This window comes from Hyperolius riggenbachi, chromosome 7 (assembly GCF_040937935.1).
Source record: "Hyperolius riggenbachi isolate aHypRig1 chromosome 7, aHypRig1.pri, whole genome shotgun sequence".
In the NCBI taxonomy this organism is placed as follows: Eukaryota; Metazoa; Chordata; class Amphibia; order Anura; family Hyperoliidae; genus Hyperolius; species Hyperolius riggenbachi.
Window position 1 is genome coordinate 165,483,353 of NC_090652.1, and position 18,613 is coordinate 165,501,965.

Sequence of the window (18,613 nt, forward strand, 5' to 3'; positions counted from 1 at the left end):
GTTAACACTGCAGCAGGTGCATTGTGGTATAACAGCATGCGGCATCCCAACGCACTGCAAGCAGGGCAATCACACAAAATGAGCGGATTCACCGTAACAGTGAAGCATACTTTTCATTGACTGCATGACACACAACGAGTGGTTAACGTGTGGCGCCTATTTCCCGGTCCAATGCATTGCGTTCCTGCTGTTACAGGGAATGTAATGACCACTGTGAACCTAACCTTACTATAAACTTGGTAAACTTGTCAAACTTGAACAATATTTTTTTTTATGTAGTGGTAATGAGTATATTTGTTGTTGTTACTCTTTTTCTAATAAAACTACTGAAACAGAGTAAAGCCCCTCTGTCAGCATCTGTTTGTATTGTACATGTTGGCAGCTCTCCCCTACTACTAGCAAGATTTCATTGTTCAGCTGACAGTACTGTGCAATGTAGGTTTCCCAGGGTGAGAAGTGAATTGCAGGAAGCTGTTATGTAGACATAAATGGGTTCTTAACATGTTGCATTAAAGTGGCTCTAATTATATCTTTTTTTTTAAATATTTCTTTTAGCTTTAAATATATATATATTTATTATTTGTAGAATATATGTTTGCTGAGCAGTGGGGGGAGAGGAAAATGTAAACACTGGCCAGTGGCCACAGTACACCTTTGGATGGGAAGATACACTCTCAGACCTGTAGTGGTGATCTAGTATACCCCAGTATAACCCAAAACGTTGTTTTGGAGGGCATTCTGGGAGCAAACAAATCTCGGTTTGGACTAGTGTACAGTATATACAGTATGCCAAATGCCTCATAGAGCCATTTTATCCAATCTCAATAACAGGCGAAGCTGTCCGCTGTGTTAAATTTTCTTGGCCAATGGCTACAGTATTCCCCTGTGGCAATAAAACCCTATGCTCCCCTCTCCCTTTGTAGTATGTTACTTGAAAGAGAGGAGTACATGTCTGTACTGGAATTGCTGTGCAAACCAGGGTGGTAGTTGTGCAGTAGAGTTTCGGTTATCCAGCACCAACAGCAATCGGCTGATGCTGGGTAAGTGTGCTTTCTATTTGCTTGAGGCTCAATGTTATTAATAGGCCAAGCTAATACAGTTCTATGCCCAACTCTATACACATACCATGTACTCTGTATTAAGTGTTAAAATACTGTAATTGATTAAAGGTTATCAAAAAAGGTTATTATAATTCATTTCTCTGATCTGGAATGCTACACACTAGCAAATACTTACCTTTCTTTTTGCAAATATGTGTTATCTCTCTGCATATTACTTGTTGAGTATTACAAATATGCAACTTACTACCAGTTTAATAGGTCTGTTGTACTGTTAAACATGAATGCTGTACCCATGCTTTCAAACAATGTGTATTTTATTACAAGTTGTATACCTCTTTTTCTGAAAATTTCAATAAAAATTATTGAAAACAAAATGTTGTAATTGAAAGTATATTAACCTTGAGGAAGCCATGAAACCCAGTCTTTAACCACAGTAGAGCCCATAAACAGCATAAGAACAGCCTAAGAAATTAACCTTCACCACTGTGAATACTGCCGGTGATTTGTGCTGGTTGGTTAAGACTGCTGATTAGTTTGGATAAACGGGGCTCTACTGTATTGTGCTTTGCACAACCTGATTATTATTTTAATTTTGTACACAATGCACATAATAAGAGTCAACAGTACATATATCAAGAGTCAACTGCAGAAAACATTATAAGGTACTATAGCCAAACAGCAGGACTCCGTGAAGCTGCCTCCCCTACAATCAGCACAAATAAAAATTCCACCATGCTTGGTTAGTGCTATGTTTGTGCCCATTTGTGCTGAAAAAATTTAGATTTGTGCTGTTTTCATTTTCAAGAACAGCACTTATTATTTCCAAAACAATACCATCACGCAGCTCCTGCACAACAACCTACATACATGAAACTGGTATGGGTGGGTAGTGCTGTGCATGTGACCACTTTGTGCTGCAATAAAATAATCTTTCTATCTTTTATAGTTTTTGAGATAGTCACGTTTTTTATAAAGGTCAAAAGTTCACTCGTTTAGCCTTTGTGATGTTGTAGGGGGGCTGAGTGAACTTTTGACCTTTATAAAAATGTGGATATCTCATAAACTATAAAAGATAGAAATGATTTTTGCAGCACAAATGATTACATGCACAGCACTACCGCCTACACCAGTTTCATGTCTGTAGGTTGTTGTACGGGGGCTGGGTGATAGAATTGTTTTGGAAATAATAAGTGCAATTATCTTCAAAATGAAAGCAGCACACATATTATTTTTTGCAGCACAAATAGGCACAAATATAGCCAAGGGCGTAGGGCCCGTGGTCGCAGCGGTCGCCTTGGCGACCGGGCCCGGCTCCTGAGGAGGCGGGGGAGGGGCCCGGGGGGCCCATCTCCGTTTGGAGGGCCATGCGCCCGTTCGCACTGGTAGGAGGGAGCCGCAGCCGCGGGGAGGGCAGCCCGACCTCTTCCTCCCTTCCTCTCCCCGGGGCCCCCCCTCAGATGCAGAGTAAGCGGCTAACGGAAGCGCTATAGGCAGAACTCACCTCCCTGCGTTCCACTCGCCGCTGATCTCCTCTCTGGCTGGCTCTGCATAGATGTTGTTATACACGCAGCTTCCGGCTAAACAGGAAGCTGCGTGTGTAAGCATCTATGCAGAGCCAGCCAGAGAGGAGATCAGCGGCGATTGGAACCAGGGACGGAGGTGAGTTCTGCCTATAGCGCTTCCGTTAGCCGCTTACTCTGCATCTGAGGGGGGGCCCCGGGGAGAGGAAGGGAGGGAGAGGTCGGGCTGCCCTCCCCGCGGCTGCGCCCCCCCCCCTCCATTATGGGGACGGGCAGCTACCTAATCTATCCTGGGGGGCAGCTACCTAATCTATCCTGGGGGGCACCTACCTAATCTAACCTATACTGGGGGGCAGCTACCTAATCTATCCTGGGGGCAGCTACCTAATCTATCCTGGGGGGCACCTACCTAATCTAACCTAATCCTGGGGGGCAGCTACCTAATCTAACCTATACTGGGGGGCACCTACCTAATCTATCCTGGGGGCAGCTACCTAATCTATCCTGGGGGGCACCTACCTAATCTAACCTAATCCTGGGGGGCAGCTACCTAATCTAACCTATACTGGGGGGCACCTACCTAATCTATCCTGGGGGGCAGCTACCTAATCTATTCTGGGGGGCAGCTACCTAATCTAACCTATACTGGGGGGCAGCTACCTAATCTAACCTATACTAGGGGGCACCGACCTAATCTAATTTATACTGGGGGCACCTACCTATCTAACCTATACTGGGGGCACTTACTTATCTAACCTGTATTGGGGGCACCTAGCTAGCCTATACAGGTGGCAACTATACTGGCTACCTATATTGGAGGCACCTACCTAACTAACCTGTACTGGGGGCACCTACCTATCTAACCTACGCTGGGGGCAACTATTCTGGCTACCTATATTAGAGGCACCCACCTAGCTAACCTGTACTGGGGGCACCTATCTATCTAACTTATACCGGCGGTGCCTGCCTATCTCACCTATACCGGGGGCAACTATACTGGCTTACCTATGCCTGACTACCTATACTGGGGGTACCTATAGCTGGCTATAGGGATTTTGATATGTGTGTGCATCCGTCGGGTGTTGTCGGGGGAGGGGGGGCTGTTGTTGCCGGGGGGGGGGGGGGGGGCCCACATCCAGATTCCGCATCGGGGCCCAGAGGTTTGTAGCTACGCCACTGAATATAGCACTAACCAAGCATGATGGATTTTTTTTTTTTGTATATTCAAACGCTTTATTCAAATCCAAAACATTACATTGGCAATAATAATAGTCAGTTACAAACATTCAAAGTAGAATAAAAAATTCAGCAATTGAGAGAACATAGGGGTTGCATAGCAACAATAAGGAGATAAACATCAAATCGAGTACATTCAGCAATCCTAAAATATATATCTCAAGGGGCAGTCAGAGAAACAGAAGATGATGAGGCTAGCTGTAAACCATCACGATAGGTAGTCCAGGGATCCCAAATAGCATTAAATCTGTCCAAGTTATCAATAGAAGCATAAAATAATCTATCAGAGAGCCTAATATTATTCATCCTATCAGTAATCATAGAGATAAAGGGACTGGTCAATTTCCATTTTGAAGCAATTTCCATTTTGATAGCAAAAGATATCTATACAATTTATGAAACTTGCCCGGAATTATAGGGTTAGGAGAAAACAACAGAGCTTGCTTCTTAGTGATATGAATGGGGTGAAAAAAAATCAGCGAGGCTAGATTATCCCAATTGGGTCAAAAATCTTGGGCTATAGGGCAATCCCCAAAAATATGGGACAATGTACCCTCGCTGTTACAATTGCGAAAACAGAGAGAGGAAACTGAAGGAAACATTCTGTACAATTTCACCGGGGTATAGTACCACCTACGCATACGTTTAATAGCAGTGCCCTTCAGGACATTAGGAGAAGAAGTTGAAGCAGCTTTAGCCCAAATCTTGGACCAAATAGTAAGATCAAGCTTCTCACCAATATCCTGTTCTCATTGTAACATATAAGGTAATTTATCATCGGTGCCCGCACCGACCAGCAGCTGATATATCCTTGAAATAGAACCTCTACTTCGACCTTGGGTATAATACATGATCTCAAAGGGCCGAAGAGGGGTTTGTGGGACAGGATTATATAGGCGTCAATTCACCAGAGAGGATTTACTAAGAGAAAAAAGGTAGGTAGTTTATCTCATGAGGTATTTTAACACTCTGGAGTCAATTCACCAGTGTGAGAGGACAGAGAGAAAAGTGTTCGATAGCAGGGGATAATGGAGAGATATGCACGAGGAAAGTGTGAGAAAGCAGAGAGTTAGGTAATCGGTATTAATGATTTACATGGGATACTTTTCCTCTCTGTAAGCTTGAAAGTGAAGCATTGTGGGTAGGAGGCGGAGTTTTACCACTACGTGACCAGAGTATTCCCGCCTTTTACTGCCGAATCATATCATAAATCATATCACGAGTGAGTCTGAACTTCTTCACCACCTCTGTCTCAGTAAAATTATCAAGAACTGTTCTCTCACGAAAAATACGAGGGGCGATTAAACAGACCCTCCTCCTGCGCCTTCGTCTCCTCATAATAGAAGCAAGCTCTAAGGCCTAGTGCACACCAGAGCGGTTTGGCTGCGTTTTGCGATCCGCTTGCGGCTGCGGATACGCTTGGGTAATGTATTTCAATGGGCTGGTGCATACCAGAGCGGGAGGCATTTTGCAGAAACGCATACTCCCGGGCTGCTGCAGATTTTGGATTGCGGAGGCTTTTCTGCCTCGATGTTAAGTATAGGAAAAACGCAAACCGCTCTGAAAAACGGCACTTCAGAGCGGTTTGCCAGGCGGTTTTTGTAACAGTAGCTGTTCAGTAACAGCTTTACTGTAACAATACATGAAATCTACTACACCAAAAACGCTTCACAAAACCGCAAAATGCTAGCTGAAACGCTACAGAAAAATAAGAAAAAGCGTTTCAAAATCTGCTAGCATTTTGCGGATCTGCTAGCGGTTTTTGGCGTGCACCAGGCCTAACAGAGTAAGCTCAAAAGGCTCCATCTTCCACAGCAGCAGCTGCTGTGTGAAAACCACGATATCTCCAGGTTCATTCAGGGGATAAAGAGATGAAAAAATAACGAATGGCCACACCCCCTTTCTTCCCTGGTGAATTGTGATTTGGAGAAAAACTAACTACTAACTATCACTTATTTATCTCATACTTATCTCACATTTATCTCTTGCATTTCTCTCTGTCGATATTTTCCCCTATACTTCTGGAGAATTGCTATTTGGAGATATCACAGGAGGTAAATTACCTCCCAAGAGATAAATGGGTTGGTAGCCTCTGGTGAATTGACGCCATAATGATAATACATGATTGAAAATAATGTTTAATCTGACAATCAGGGCCGGATTTGTACTTCTTACCGCCCAAGGCCGACTATTACCAGCCGCCCCAACCGACCAAACCGAAACCGTATCCTACCACCTCTCTCCACACACACAGACACCCAAAAAATGTTGGGCCGATGGTGTCCACTATTGCGGCTAGTGCTGAGGTCTTCATGGCAACGTGAAGTGAATCAATCACGTCACACGGGGGAACTGGTCAATCAAGCGATCTACAGGTGATGGGCGTGGTGGGAGCCATCCACCACACACACATAGTCAAAAGTGGCTCACAATTGGACAATGGGTGGGGTCAGAAACACGTAAAAGTGAGGCCTGTACCCACTGCTGTCTCCAGGGTAACAGCGCTGGCCAATCAATAATTAAGAAATGGGTACTGTGAGAGGCTGCCTTCTGTATTCTGTAATATTTGCTGGTGCGGCCCCTGGTCCTTTCATCCCCCACATCAAGTACATGAGAACCGGCCTACTGTAACTGCCTGCAGCTGCTGCTATGTCATTGGACAAGGTCTGGCTTTTTGCTAGTCACACACTGTTCACAAACGTTTGGTTAACGGACTGCAGCTGCCTGTAGCACAGCACAGGCAGATACCAGCTGGTACTAATAGTGCAGTTATCCTGACCACTTTCATTTGTTTGGACACTTGTAAATAATGCCCACTGTCTGCAGGCCGCCCCTTGTTTATCTGGTGCCCTAGGCCATGGCCTATGTGGCCTTCCCAGAAATCCGGCCATGCTGACAATAGCGAAACATTTCTTCATAAGGGATCGATCTAGTAAATCGAAAATGAAAAAAGGAGGAAAACTTATTAGAAATCCATAAATTTGTTGGCAGTGATAAGTCCCTGATTTATCCACCAAGTAAATGATTGAGGGTTATCTAGGGCAGGAGGAAAATTAGGGTTCCCTAAAAAGGAAACCCGAGTAGAAGGGATAGGAGCTAAATGAAAACAAGATTGAGTAGAGAACCACAATTTAAGAGAATGAGCAACAATCTTATTAAGAGGGAGATGTTTGGAAATTATCATTTTATTAGGGGAGGAGATTAAGGTGGGCAAATTGAAAGGTTCAATCGAGTCAGACTCAAACTGACACCAAAGAGACGAGTCCGAGACCTGACTTCAATCCAAGAGCTGAGAGGTGCGGGCAGCCAAATAATAAAGCCATAAGTTAGCCATACCAATACCACCAAAAGATCTATATTAATATAAAATCTTAGAGTGAATTCTAGGTGGCTTATTATCCCAAATGAATTTATTAAATTGGGTTTGAAGCTGGACTGTAACGATTGCGGAATCGTCTCCGTGGTCAGCGCACCAGACGTGCGCTGACGCGGCGGATTTCCTCCACAAGCGTATAATTGAGGACACCCAGGCTAGGTGCTATGCACCCGCAGAGGGCAATTCCCACCGGCAGATGGCGCTGTGGAGTGCAGGCGAACACAGCCGCTGCACAGCCACAGATGCCAAATGGGAATTGTACAGATACAGGACAAGGTACAATCAGGCAGGGCTGGATAGCCCACAGGGAACAGAGCAAAGGGACAGAACCAATGTGTGCCCACCAAACTAGTCGCCACCCAGCAACGGCGAACACACAACGGAGTAGGAAACGCAATCGCAAGAATGGCGATTGCCAATAGCGACACAAGACTGAGCAGGACACAGCACAAGGGTAGCAAAGGCACAGCAAATCATACAAAGAGAAAGATAAGGAAAATAACAAACGCTAGCTGAACGCGAACACCGCACTCATTCGCAACAGTGCACGCGTTCGTGCGCGGTCTCCGCGTGTTACGCACAACAGAGACAAGCACACCTAACTAACCAAAGACAGACACACACGAAACAGAGAACGCGCGCGCTTGCTTAACGGTTACCTAACCGAGCCTACAGCAAGCGTTCGTATCAGACAAGACAGACAAACGTGAAACAGGAACTAGGCAGGAAGGATCCACCACTCTTCCGTCAGAGCAAGTGTGATCCAAGCAGAAACACAGATCAGAAAGATCCACAGCCGCTACCGCTAGCGGTTAGTGTGATCCAGGAAGACAGATCAGAAGGATCCACAGCACTAGCGCTAGGCGAGTGCGATCCAGGCAGACAGAGTAGCAGAACAGAAGGATCCACAGCACTAGCGAAAGTGACCAGCGCCATCCAGGTACAGAGTAGCAGAACAGAAGGATCCACAGCACTAGCGGAAAGTGGCTAGCGCGATCCAAGGAGACAGATCAGAAGAGATAGCTGGTAGCAACCGCTGCACCAGCTATACTCCAAGAACAGAGATCAGAACCATTTCCTGTCGACCACCACTGGGACAGGACAATCGCAACAGAACAAACAAACAGATAAGCAATCCTAACTGCACTAAGGAAACCTGCCTAGTGCAGTTTTCCAGGAATTACTCTAAGATAACTTCAACAAGAAGAAGCATGGCTGACACTCTCTAGGAGTGTTTACTACAAACCCTGAAGGAATGACCAGCAAAGGACTGTGGGTAATCCCAACCTTTATACTGCCAGTCATCACAGGAGGCAGGTAGGGGATTCGCATAACGAATGTATGCAAATTCCTCAGCAGCAAGCTGCAATACTGACAGAAAGTCTCTCTTAAAGAGACCTGCAGAATGCAGACCTGAACAGTGGTCAAAAAGCTGCCTGTCTGCACAGGCAGCTGAGCAGATTCTCACATGGACAAGCTGACATTTATGTAAGAGGATGGGCAGTGTTCTAAAATAATATAACAACTTAGGTAAAAGGATCATCTTACAAGCTAAATTTCTGCCCAACCAACCAATCTTGTAATCTGACCAGTCTTTAAGATATTTAGAGAACGTCGAAAACAAAGGGGGGTAATTTGCTTCAAAAAGGGAAGAAAAGCTGGGAGTCAAAAAGGACTCTAAATATTTAAATTTCTGATGTTGCCATTTAAAATCGAAATTAGCTTCCAAGAGTTTAACAGCAGGCCTAGGAAGATTGATTGGCATGGCAGAAGATTTGGCAGTATTCACTGCTAACCCTGAAAATAATGCAAATTTATCTAGAAGGGGAAGCAACACTGGGAGAGAAGTGATTGGTTGTGACAAAAACAACAGCACATTGTCTGCGTAAAAGCAACAATTTATACTTATCATTGTAACCATGAATGTCAGGGTGCTGGCATATGGCTTCTGCCAGGGGCTCCACCACCAGAGCAAAAAGCAAAGGAGAAAGTGGACACCCCTGACGCGAGCCTCTACGCAGCATAATGGGATTGGAACAGGCTCCAGGGGTATGGATATACGTGGCAGGATCAGCATTTAAGGCCTTAAAGGCTAATAGAAAGGATCTGTGTATACCAAAGTGAGGCAAAACCAAACGCAAGTACTCCCAGCCCACCAAGTCAAAGGCTTTATTAAAATCCAAACTTAGCATAAGAAACCGAGAGTCGGTGAGCTGGGAGTCCTGAATGAGGTTAAGAGCCAAAAGGATGTTATCATACCCATGATGACCTGGTATAAAACCAGATTGTTCCTTTTGAATCAGGGAGTGAACCATCGAAGCCAGTCTTACTGAAAGAATTTTAGAAAATAATATGATGGAATTTTCATTTGCGCTGATTGTAGGAGGGCTAGATTGATGGAGCCAGCAGTATGTATTAATAAGATAGTAATTGTTATCATACCTGCCAGCTCTCGTTGTTCCGGCACTACCTGTCCTGAAGCCAGAATCATAGGTACACTGCCAAAATAGCCATTGGTGATGCCCATCAGCAGAGAGAAGATGCATGGCCAGGCAGGGTGAGCAAAAGCTGGCTTTCCACTTGGGTACACACACATTATAAAAAGAGGGATAAATATTGCACGTGTGCTGGAACAGATAAGGAGGTTGACACCGCTCCAATTGTAAGGCACAGCTGCCAGTATCTAGAAAGAGAATGTATGAAATCTTTAGTGTTTAGGACTAATAGTGACCATATATCATACAGCCTATTTGTACAGATTTTGCAACAAATAATAATTCTATAATAAAAAGCCAAAGAATCCATATTTCCAATGATATCTAAAATGATGCACCGCACTACAAAGTTGTTGGCATCGTTTTGAAAAGTAAGGACCCATTTTCACTAAGTACAAATTTCACACTAAAAATGAAATCAATGAATGTCAATGGATTCATAATTGAATGTGAATGTTCGCACACAGGTGTGATACAGAAAAATATGGATTGCAATCTGCAGATTTCTGCACCACCATCCGTTTCCCATGTAATAATTGTTATATGCATCCAAACATTTGCATTAAAATTCACACAAAAACGGGAAAATCTGCATTCAGGAAAAACGTATGCGACATTGAATATGCTAGTGGAAATAGACCTTTAGTGTTAGATTATATTCTGTTTGTCATTCCAGATAATTGTGTCCTAACATACTCTATTTAAACTTAAAAAATTAAACTTGAATTCCCTGGCCTAGACATTGAGACATATAACACATATTGAAATCTCTTCTAGCTAACCTACTCTTTTAGACTCATCTTTCCTTTTCTATTTTCCTCTGCTCTTCTCTTTCACCCCTTCTCTCTTTTCTCTTCCTCTTTTCCCCTGCTCCCTTCAAGGGTCAGTGGTGGGCACATTGAGAGGATGGGAAGATCCTCCCTACCCTCTCACCTATAGCCCTTTTCAGGACTGCAGGCTCTAGGTGCCGCTTAACACTGAGCCAAATTATCTTACTGTTCTTGTTTATGTTTATAATCTTTTTTGTACAAGTTTGTATGTATGATTTAAAGGAATACTGTAGTGGGGTCAGGGGACATTAGCGGGAGCGAGGACACGGCAAAGCAGGCTCAGTGGTTTTTAGGCTTTAAAGTATGAAATTCCAGAAGTGAACCGGAGGCGGAGCCGGAGCATCGGTGAGTGGCTGCGCGGGCACAGGATGTCCGCGGGGGACCATTAGAAACCCCTGGTAAGTTCAACTCATTTTCCCCCAACCCCCTACAGTATTCCTTTAAGCTCCTTCAGTACAAGAGGCTAATTAGCTGCTGGATTTGGTCTTGTTAATTGACAATATTATTGCTAACCTGTAAGGGTTACATTATAATGTCCCTTTTTAAGTGCATACACTTGTACCATTGTATATGCTTGTTATTCTTAAAATGTATTATAAACACAATAATTGATCCTCTTGGAAGTACATAAGAAAACATAACTTTTAATTATAGTCTATTAACATTTTTCATAATGGATATTATAACAGATTGAGGCAGGATTCATCTATATTGTAGATCATGTCATTCTGCCATTCAGGCAGATTTTTAATTATCTAAATCACTGTATCCTTGACTAAATTGCTTTTAATCTTTTACACATAAAGTAGTAAATCCAACATGTTTCAACCCCTTAATTGGAGCCGACATCAGGGAAAAAGTGCTCAGTGCTAGGGTGCAAAGTGCATCAGAGAAACAAAGGCATTGTAATCACATCACATATGAAAAATAATAAATGAGAGCAATGTGCTCTCCTGCTCAGTCAGCAATGACTGTCCTAATATCTGTCCTATTGGCAGATCTGGTCATTTCTTTTAAAGGGTCTGAATATGTGTTACAAGTATACAATCAGCTCAGTGGCGTAACAATAGCCCCTGCTGCTGCAGCGGAACCTGATAGTTAACTTGCTCTCCAGCTGCAGGACAGGTCCTTATGCCTCTCTGTAGTGTAGTCGTTCACCAAATAGGTTATCTCCTTGTTGCTTCCGTTGCCCGCCACATGACATGCACAGACAGAAACAGCAAGGAGATAGGATGCACGTTGTGGAGTTGCACTAAAGAAAGGAATGAGGACTTGTCTTGCCCTAGAAGCAGGTAAAGTATCGTGTTTAAATGGTGTTCCTGTATTTCAAAAGCTGAAATTCTGCATGAGTGAAGAATTTTATGTGATGGGCACAGACCAAATTCTCTGTTTGTTCCCCTGTTTTCCTACCTTCAAGCTTAAGGTAATCTTTAATTTTCACAGTTGACCACCTGTGATCCACAAGAGATACTTTCAATTATGGTTCCAGGAAAAAATTGGTATTTTTTGCATTTACGCCTAGTTTTCCCCCATAAAATGATGATAAAATAAAAGTTTTGGTAAAAAATTACCCAAGGAAAGCCTAGATTGTACTGAAAAACAACTAAATATATATCACCAAGATGGTAGAAGTAATTTAAAAGTAATGCTGTATCAAAGGGATATTTTAAAATTAATGCTGTATCAAAGGGATACAGCTAAAGTGTAAAAAATGGCAGGAACCTTAAAGGAGTCATCAGGGAAAATGTAATAAAATAAGTGCTACTTACCGGGGGCTTCCTCCAGCCCCAAGCTCCCAGCATGTCCCTCGCCGCAGCTCTCCCCACAGCTGTTCGGCGCAGCTCCGACCCGGTCCCCGGCGATGACATCAGGGCGACCTCCAGGTCAGCCTGTACTGCGCGAGCGGCGCTGTCAATCACCGCCACGTGGGCTGGAGCGGACTGCTCAGGCGCAGTAGTTCTGCGCCTGCGCACTCCGCTCCGGCTCACGTGGCGGCGATTGACAGCACCGCTCGCGCAGGCGCAGTACAGGCCGACATGGAGGTCTGCCTGATGTCATCGCCGGGGACCGGGTCGGAGCTGCGCCGAACGGCTGCGGGGAGAGCTGCGGCGAGGGACATGCTGGGAGCTTGGGGCTGGAGGAAGCCCCTAGTAAGTATAAGAAACTATACATTTTTTGTGAATGTTTTTACTGCACACTTAAAAGTAATTGCAATTAAATGCAATTATAAAAAGAAAATGTATTAAACAATAGCATTCCCACCTGCCAGTACTCTGCCGGATGTTATGGGCATCCTCGCAGTGCTGGGCTCCATTGCAGTTGCATTGTCTGGTACTGCTCTAGTTACTACAAGTTTACTATTAATTCACTGGTAGATTGTTAAGTCAACTGCACATTCAGAGTGAGAACCACCTAATACAATATCTGTTCATAAACACAGTTTACCTTATAGTAACTTACCTTGCCCACAAAGTCTGACAGGTTGAATACTGCCATAATGAGGATAGGAAGCCACTCTCCCATTGTGCAATCTCTGATCTCGGATTCCAAGCCAGGAAAAAGGCACAGTGTAATGAAGTATGTCACAGAGATAGACAACATATACGCCCAAATTACTTGTAACACCTGGTAACGATGGAACATCATATCTGCAAGACAAGTAGGAAAAAGCAGTTTTATCTCATTTAGAAAGCACCAAACCGTGAACCACACAAACTTTCCTCTGGCAATCAAGTAAATGTAAAGGAAGAAAAAGCCAAAGGATTGATAATACATTAAAAAAGGATAACATCCTGTTATATTTGATAACACTACTGCCAGTAATTCTCTACCACTTTTATGACTTTTTCTGTCAGAGTTATGGTTGATTTTAGTATTTAGTGTGAGCAAACTAAATTCAGAGTTAGTGATGAGCAAAACTGCTAAATTCTGGTTCGATAATAGAGTTTTGAGAAACTTTGCATTTCATTTTCCTGAAATCAAAGCACTGAAAAGTCTACGGAGTGGGCTTAAATATTACTGTTGCAAGGGGCATCAAAAGGGGTTTTAAGACCCCTTTGACATTGCACAAAAGTCCTTCAATACGGTTAATTTGAAAGACCCATATTAATGCTGGTGTTTAGGGTCAATTTAAGGACAGTTACCTAAGAAAATAAAAAGTTTAGGGGTTTTAAAAGTAACTCTAATGGGGTTCCTGAAACTGTAAAATGACAAGGGCAACTGAAAAGTTGTGTAGGAATCATTTTTTTGACAATAAAAGTTTGTTAGTCACATAGAAAAGGAGTGTACAAGCATGGAACAAACTGATGTACAATTCAATAATTGGAGACAAGATGCATGAATATAAATAGCTGAATCAACACAGAGCATAATAAAATAGAAAACAAGTAGCAATAACTACAGGAATCGGAGGAGAAGACTTCCACAGGATATAGACCGGCCTAACATAGGCCGCTGAACCAGCACATGTTGACCGAGAGCCAACTTAAAAACTCAAAAATAGAGAGCCAAAAGGGAAAGGAATGAAGAGGAAAAGGAAAGGTAGAAATAGAAAACAATGAAGAGGAAAAGGAAAAGTAGAAATAGAATAAAGAAGAAAAGAGTGTAAGAGAAAAGGGAAAAGAAGGAGGGTGGGGGGGCATCTGACAGTACCACAGGGAATGAACATACAGCCACAAGACTGCTAAGAGGTTCAATCTGCTAGCTCAGGGGCATGTATCTTAATCCACTCATCCCAGATTCTGTTAAATTTGGTTGGACAGTTTCTATTTACATATGTAATCTTACAGGGGCGTAACTAGACATCACTTGGCCCCCCTGCAAAACTTTGGATGGGGCCCCCCCACGCGAAACTTTGGATTGGGCCCCCCACCCCCCTCGCTTTCTGCACAGGAAAACTGAGGACCAATGTGTTTTCCCCATGCAGATAAAAACACTTAGACTTAAAGGAAATGTCAGGCAATCTATGTTACCCCCAGATCTACTTACCCGGGGCTTCCCCCAGCCCCTTGCAGCCAACAAGTCCCTCGTTGCAGCTCTGTTCCCAGTACATACAGTACATGTACACACAGCCGTATTATTTTACTAAAGGTGGGTACACACGTCAGATAAAAGTCTTTGGAAAATGAAAGATCACAGACCAATTTTACCCCCTTCCATGTAGTATAAGAGCCATACTCTACCCAGTCTATTCTATGGAGCTGAGCTCCTCATCAGATAAAAATCTTTGCAAGATGCTGCACACAAAGATGCTGTACACATGCAACAGATCTGTTCCTGCAAAAGATCTGTTCCTGCAAAATGCATTCATAGTCTATGATATCTGCAGATCCTCATACACACCTTGTTTAATGGACAATTATCTGCAGATCAGATCCACCAGGAAGGATCTTCAGATCGGCAGATAATTGTCTGATCTGCAGATGAATGTCCGTTAAACAAGGTGTGTATGAGATCTGCAGATATCCTAGACTATCAATGCATTTTGCAGGAACAGATCTTTTGCAGATACTGATCTGTTGCATGTGTACAGCATCTTTGTGTGCAGCATCTTGCAAAGATGTCTGTCTGATGGAGAGTTCAGCTACATAGAATAGACTGTGTAGAGTATGGCTCTTATACTACATGGAAGGGGGTACAATTGGTCTGTGATCTTTCATTTTCCAAAGACTTTTATCTGATGTGTGCGACCTTTAACCACTTGAGGACCCACCCTTTACCCCCCCTTAAGGACCAGCGCTGTTTGTTTGGATCTGTGCTGGGTGGGCTCTGCAGCCCCCAGCACAGATCCGCGGCCACACAGAGCGATCAGATCGCCCCCCTTTTTTCCCCACTAGGGGGATGATGTGCAGGGGGGGTCTGATCGCTCCTACCTGCAGGCATGTTGCGGGGTGGGGCACCTCAAAGCCCCCCTCCGCGGCGACATTCTCCCCCCTCCCTCTCCTACCTGCTCCCCCGGGAGATCTGGGCTGCACAGGACGCTATCCGTCCTGTGCAGCCAGTGACGGGACGTCCCCTGTCACATGGCGGCGATCCCCGGCCGCTGATTGGCCGGGGATCGCCGATCTGCCTTACGGCGCTGCTGCGCAGCAGCGCCGTACAATGTAAACAAAGCGGATTATTTCCGCTTGTGTTTACATTTAGCCTGCGAGCCGCCATCGGCGGCCCGCAGGCTATTCACGGAGCCCCCCGCCGTGAATTGACACGAGCGGCTGCTTCCTGATTAATCAGCCTGCAGCTGGCGACGCAGTACTGCGTCGCTGGTCCTGCAGCTGCCACTTTGCCGACGCACGGTATAAGCGTGCGGTCGGCAAGTGGTTAATGAGAGCACATGCTATATGGAGGAACAACAATGACATGCTTAACATAACATATAGTATTCACTGAAACTTTGGCAAAACATCCAGAATGTCACTGATTGATTCACTCTTATTACGGGATCTTTTAACTCAGTATGAGACAAGCTCTCAATGAAGCAGCAACAGTAAGACATCAATCTCCACTCTGCTGTGTTGTAAAAGTAATTAGAGGCCATAAGGTCAAGCCTGTGTGATAAGATCTAGGAATCCTTTCAGAGTGAACAAGGGAAAGTCTAAAGGGTTTTTTCAAAATGTGACTTATTCTTTGTTAGGTTGTACATGCAGTCATCAGATCTTTGCAGCAGTGAGAGACAGATGTTTTTTACGAACCCATAGGGAGCAGGGACAGTGTATAAATTCAAGAGTGTTTATGAGTCCTTATCAGTGTTTTGGACACATGCAGTCAATATAGCAATGGTGTGAGAGCAGAATAGGTTTTTTTCTCTCGTTCCCTTAGCTGTCAGTCTCTCAAACGTTTCCCCCCACAGGCCCCCTGTGGCTTCTGGGCCCCCCTGCGGAGGCATCCCTTGCAGGGTCTATTGTTACGCCCCTGTAATCTTATACAATTTACAAGAGGAAGCTTGAGATTAGTTCCAGTGGCAGGAAATTACTTTGATCAGTATTTTTTGACATCCATGGAGATGCTCCAGTCCAGTCAAGCCAAACAACACGACTCTGGGAGTTAGTGGGCCTGGGAAATCCGAAACCAATTGAATACATTCACCAAGCTTACGCCAAAACGTAGATAAGGCAGGTCTTGTCCAGAACATGTGACCAAAAGTACCTGGGGCAGAGCCACATCTAGTGCAATCAGGAGGTAACACAGGATTTACCTTACGGAGGAGTAATGGGGTGTAATATGGGGTGCACTACACAATACATCCATAGACATATGACTATGGTAGAGACTAGATTGTGAGTCCCTCTGAGGGATGGTTTAGTGACAATATATACTCTGTACAGTGCTGCGTAATATGTTGGCTCTATATAAATACTTCAATAAATAAATATACCCGATGCAGGATTTTTAGGGAAATCTATCTGTCTTTTACAGACAGATTGTCTCAAGATCTTCTGCATCTAAATCAGGGACTTCAGCGCACTACCTGGCTATACATCTGTCTATTCTCCTGCCCCTATCCCAGAGTAGGCAGTTATACCTAGCAGATAAAGGTTTATCAACTTTTTCCAGAACATAGAGCGCTTCCAGATCACTCGAGCCAATGGACACAGGATCACTGGGAAAAACTGAGCCTGCATCGCATGTCTCAACTGCAAAAAATGAAAGAACATCCTGTTGTTCAAATTGTATGCAGCCTTAAGTTTATTAAATTGTAGCAGAGTGCCCTGAGGGGCAATATGTTGCAGGTGCTTAATGCCATAACTTGACCATAGCGAAGGATCAAGAATGGTCAGGAAATGCTCCATGTGTGGATTGCCCCAAAGGGGTGTGTAGGGCGAAAACATAACTGTTTCTTTAGTCAGTTTAGTAGTGCAGTCCCATGCTTTCAAAGTAGGAGCATCTGAGACCCCAGAACGGCAAGTACGTAAGGGCCTCATATGAGCCAAGTATTGCTGCCTCCAGAGTGACAGCAGGGGATTGTCCGTCCAAACCACCACCTTACTGCAACACCGATAGCCACCAGGAAATATAAGAAAAAGCTGGGCAGAGCCAACCCCCCCCCCCCCCCCCCCCCCCGATCCAGGGAGTTTGTTTGCCCAAATAAAGGATGTGACCATTTTGACTATTAGGCCAAAGTATCTTTTAGGGATCCAACAAGAAGAATTACGGAAAATATAGTTAAGCTTGGGCAGGATTATCATCTTAATTAAATTGGATCTACCTATGAGAGACAGAGGGAGAGAATTCCATGCCTTGCATTTAGATTCTAATTGACGGAGGATAGGTAACAAATTTAGTTGGATAAACTGGGATAGATCTAGAGTAACATCAATTCCAAGATACCTCACCTGTCCGATCCACTGCACTGGTACATCAGGGGGGCCAAGCTATGGCTGGAATTTAATGGCAGGACCAAAGATTTGTCCCAATTGATTTTAAGATCTGAGACTGAGCCAAAGTCCTCAATTAGGTGTAGACTTGCCCTCAAGGATGTGGATGTATTATTCACAAATAGCAAAGTATCATCGACATAAAGAGCTAGCTTATCCTCCAGCTGACCCACCTGGAGACCGGCTATATCTTTTGACAACTAGACCCGGATGGCCATAGGCTCAAGTGCCACAACAAAAAGTAATGGTGATAGGGGACACCCCTGCCTGGTGCCTCGGGACAGAGGGAAAGGTGGGGAGACATCATATTAGATCTAACCTTTGCAACCAGTGAGCCATAAAGAAGCTGGACTATTTGTATGAAATGGGGGACAAACTGAAAGCACCTTATGACCTCCCACAGATAGTCCCATTCAACCGAATTGAATGCTTTTTCAGCATCCAGGGATACAATTGCCCAATCTTGGGGTTCCTGGTGGGGTTCAGCGGCTCGCAGGCTATTCACGGAGACCCGCTCCGTGATCTAACAGGAAACGGCCGCTCGCGCGAGCGGCCTTCCTAATTAATTAGGGAGGCACCTGGCGACGCAGATCTGCGTCGCTGGTCCTCCAGCTACCACTTTGCCGCCGCACGGTATGAGTGTGTGGTCGGCAAGTGGTTAAAAAGGCGTCTGATGTTAATATCCGTGCATGAAACCACTTTGGTTTGAATGTATAATGTCACCA

General features: G+C 44.3%; 1 protein-coding gene across 2 annotated transcripts in view; it reads right to left on the minus strand.

The window, feature by feature from the left end:
* The window catches only part of LOC137525722 (equilibrative nucleoside transporter 4-like), a 112,133-nt gene that overhangs the window by 8,783 nt on the left and 84,737 nt on the right, over window positions 1-18,613 (minus strand). For both annotated transcript variants that reach the window (XM_068246899.1, XM_068246898.1), the window contains exons 9-10: window positions 12,979-13,166; window positions 9,636-9,876 (exon numbers count right to left, since the gene is read on the minus strand). In XM_068246899.1, coding sequence (XP_068103000.1) covers window positions 9,636-9,876; window positions 12,979-13,166 — 429 coding nt within the window. The remainder of the gene's footprint in view (window positions 1-9,635; window positions 9,877-12,978; window positions 13,167-18,613) is intronic.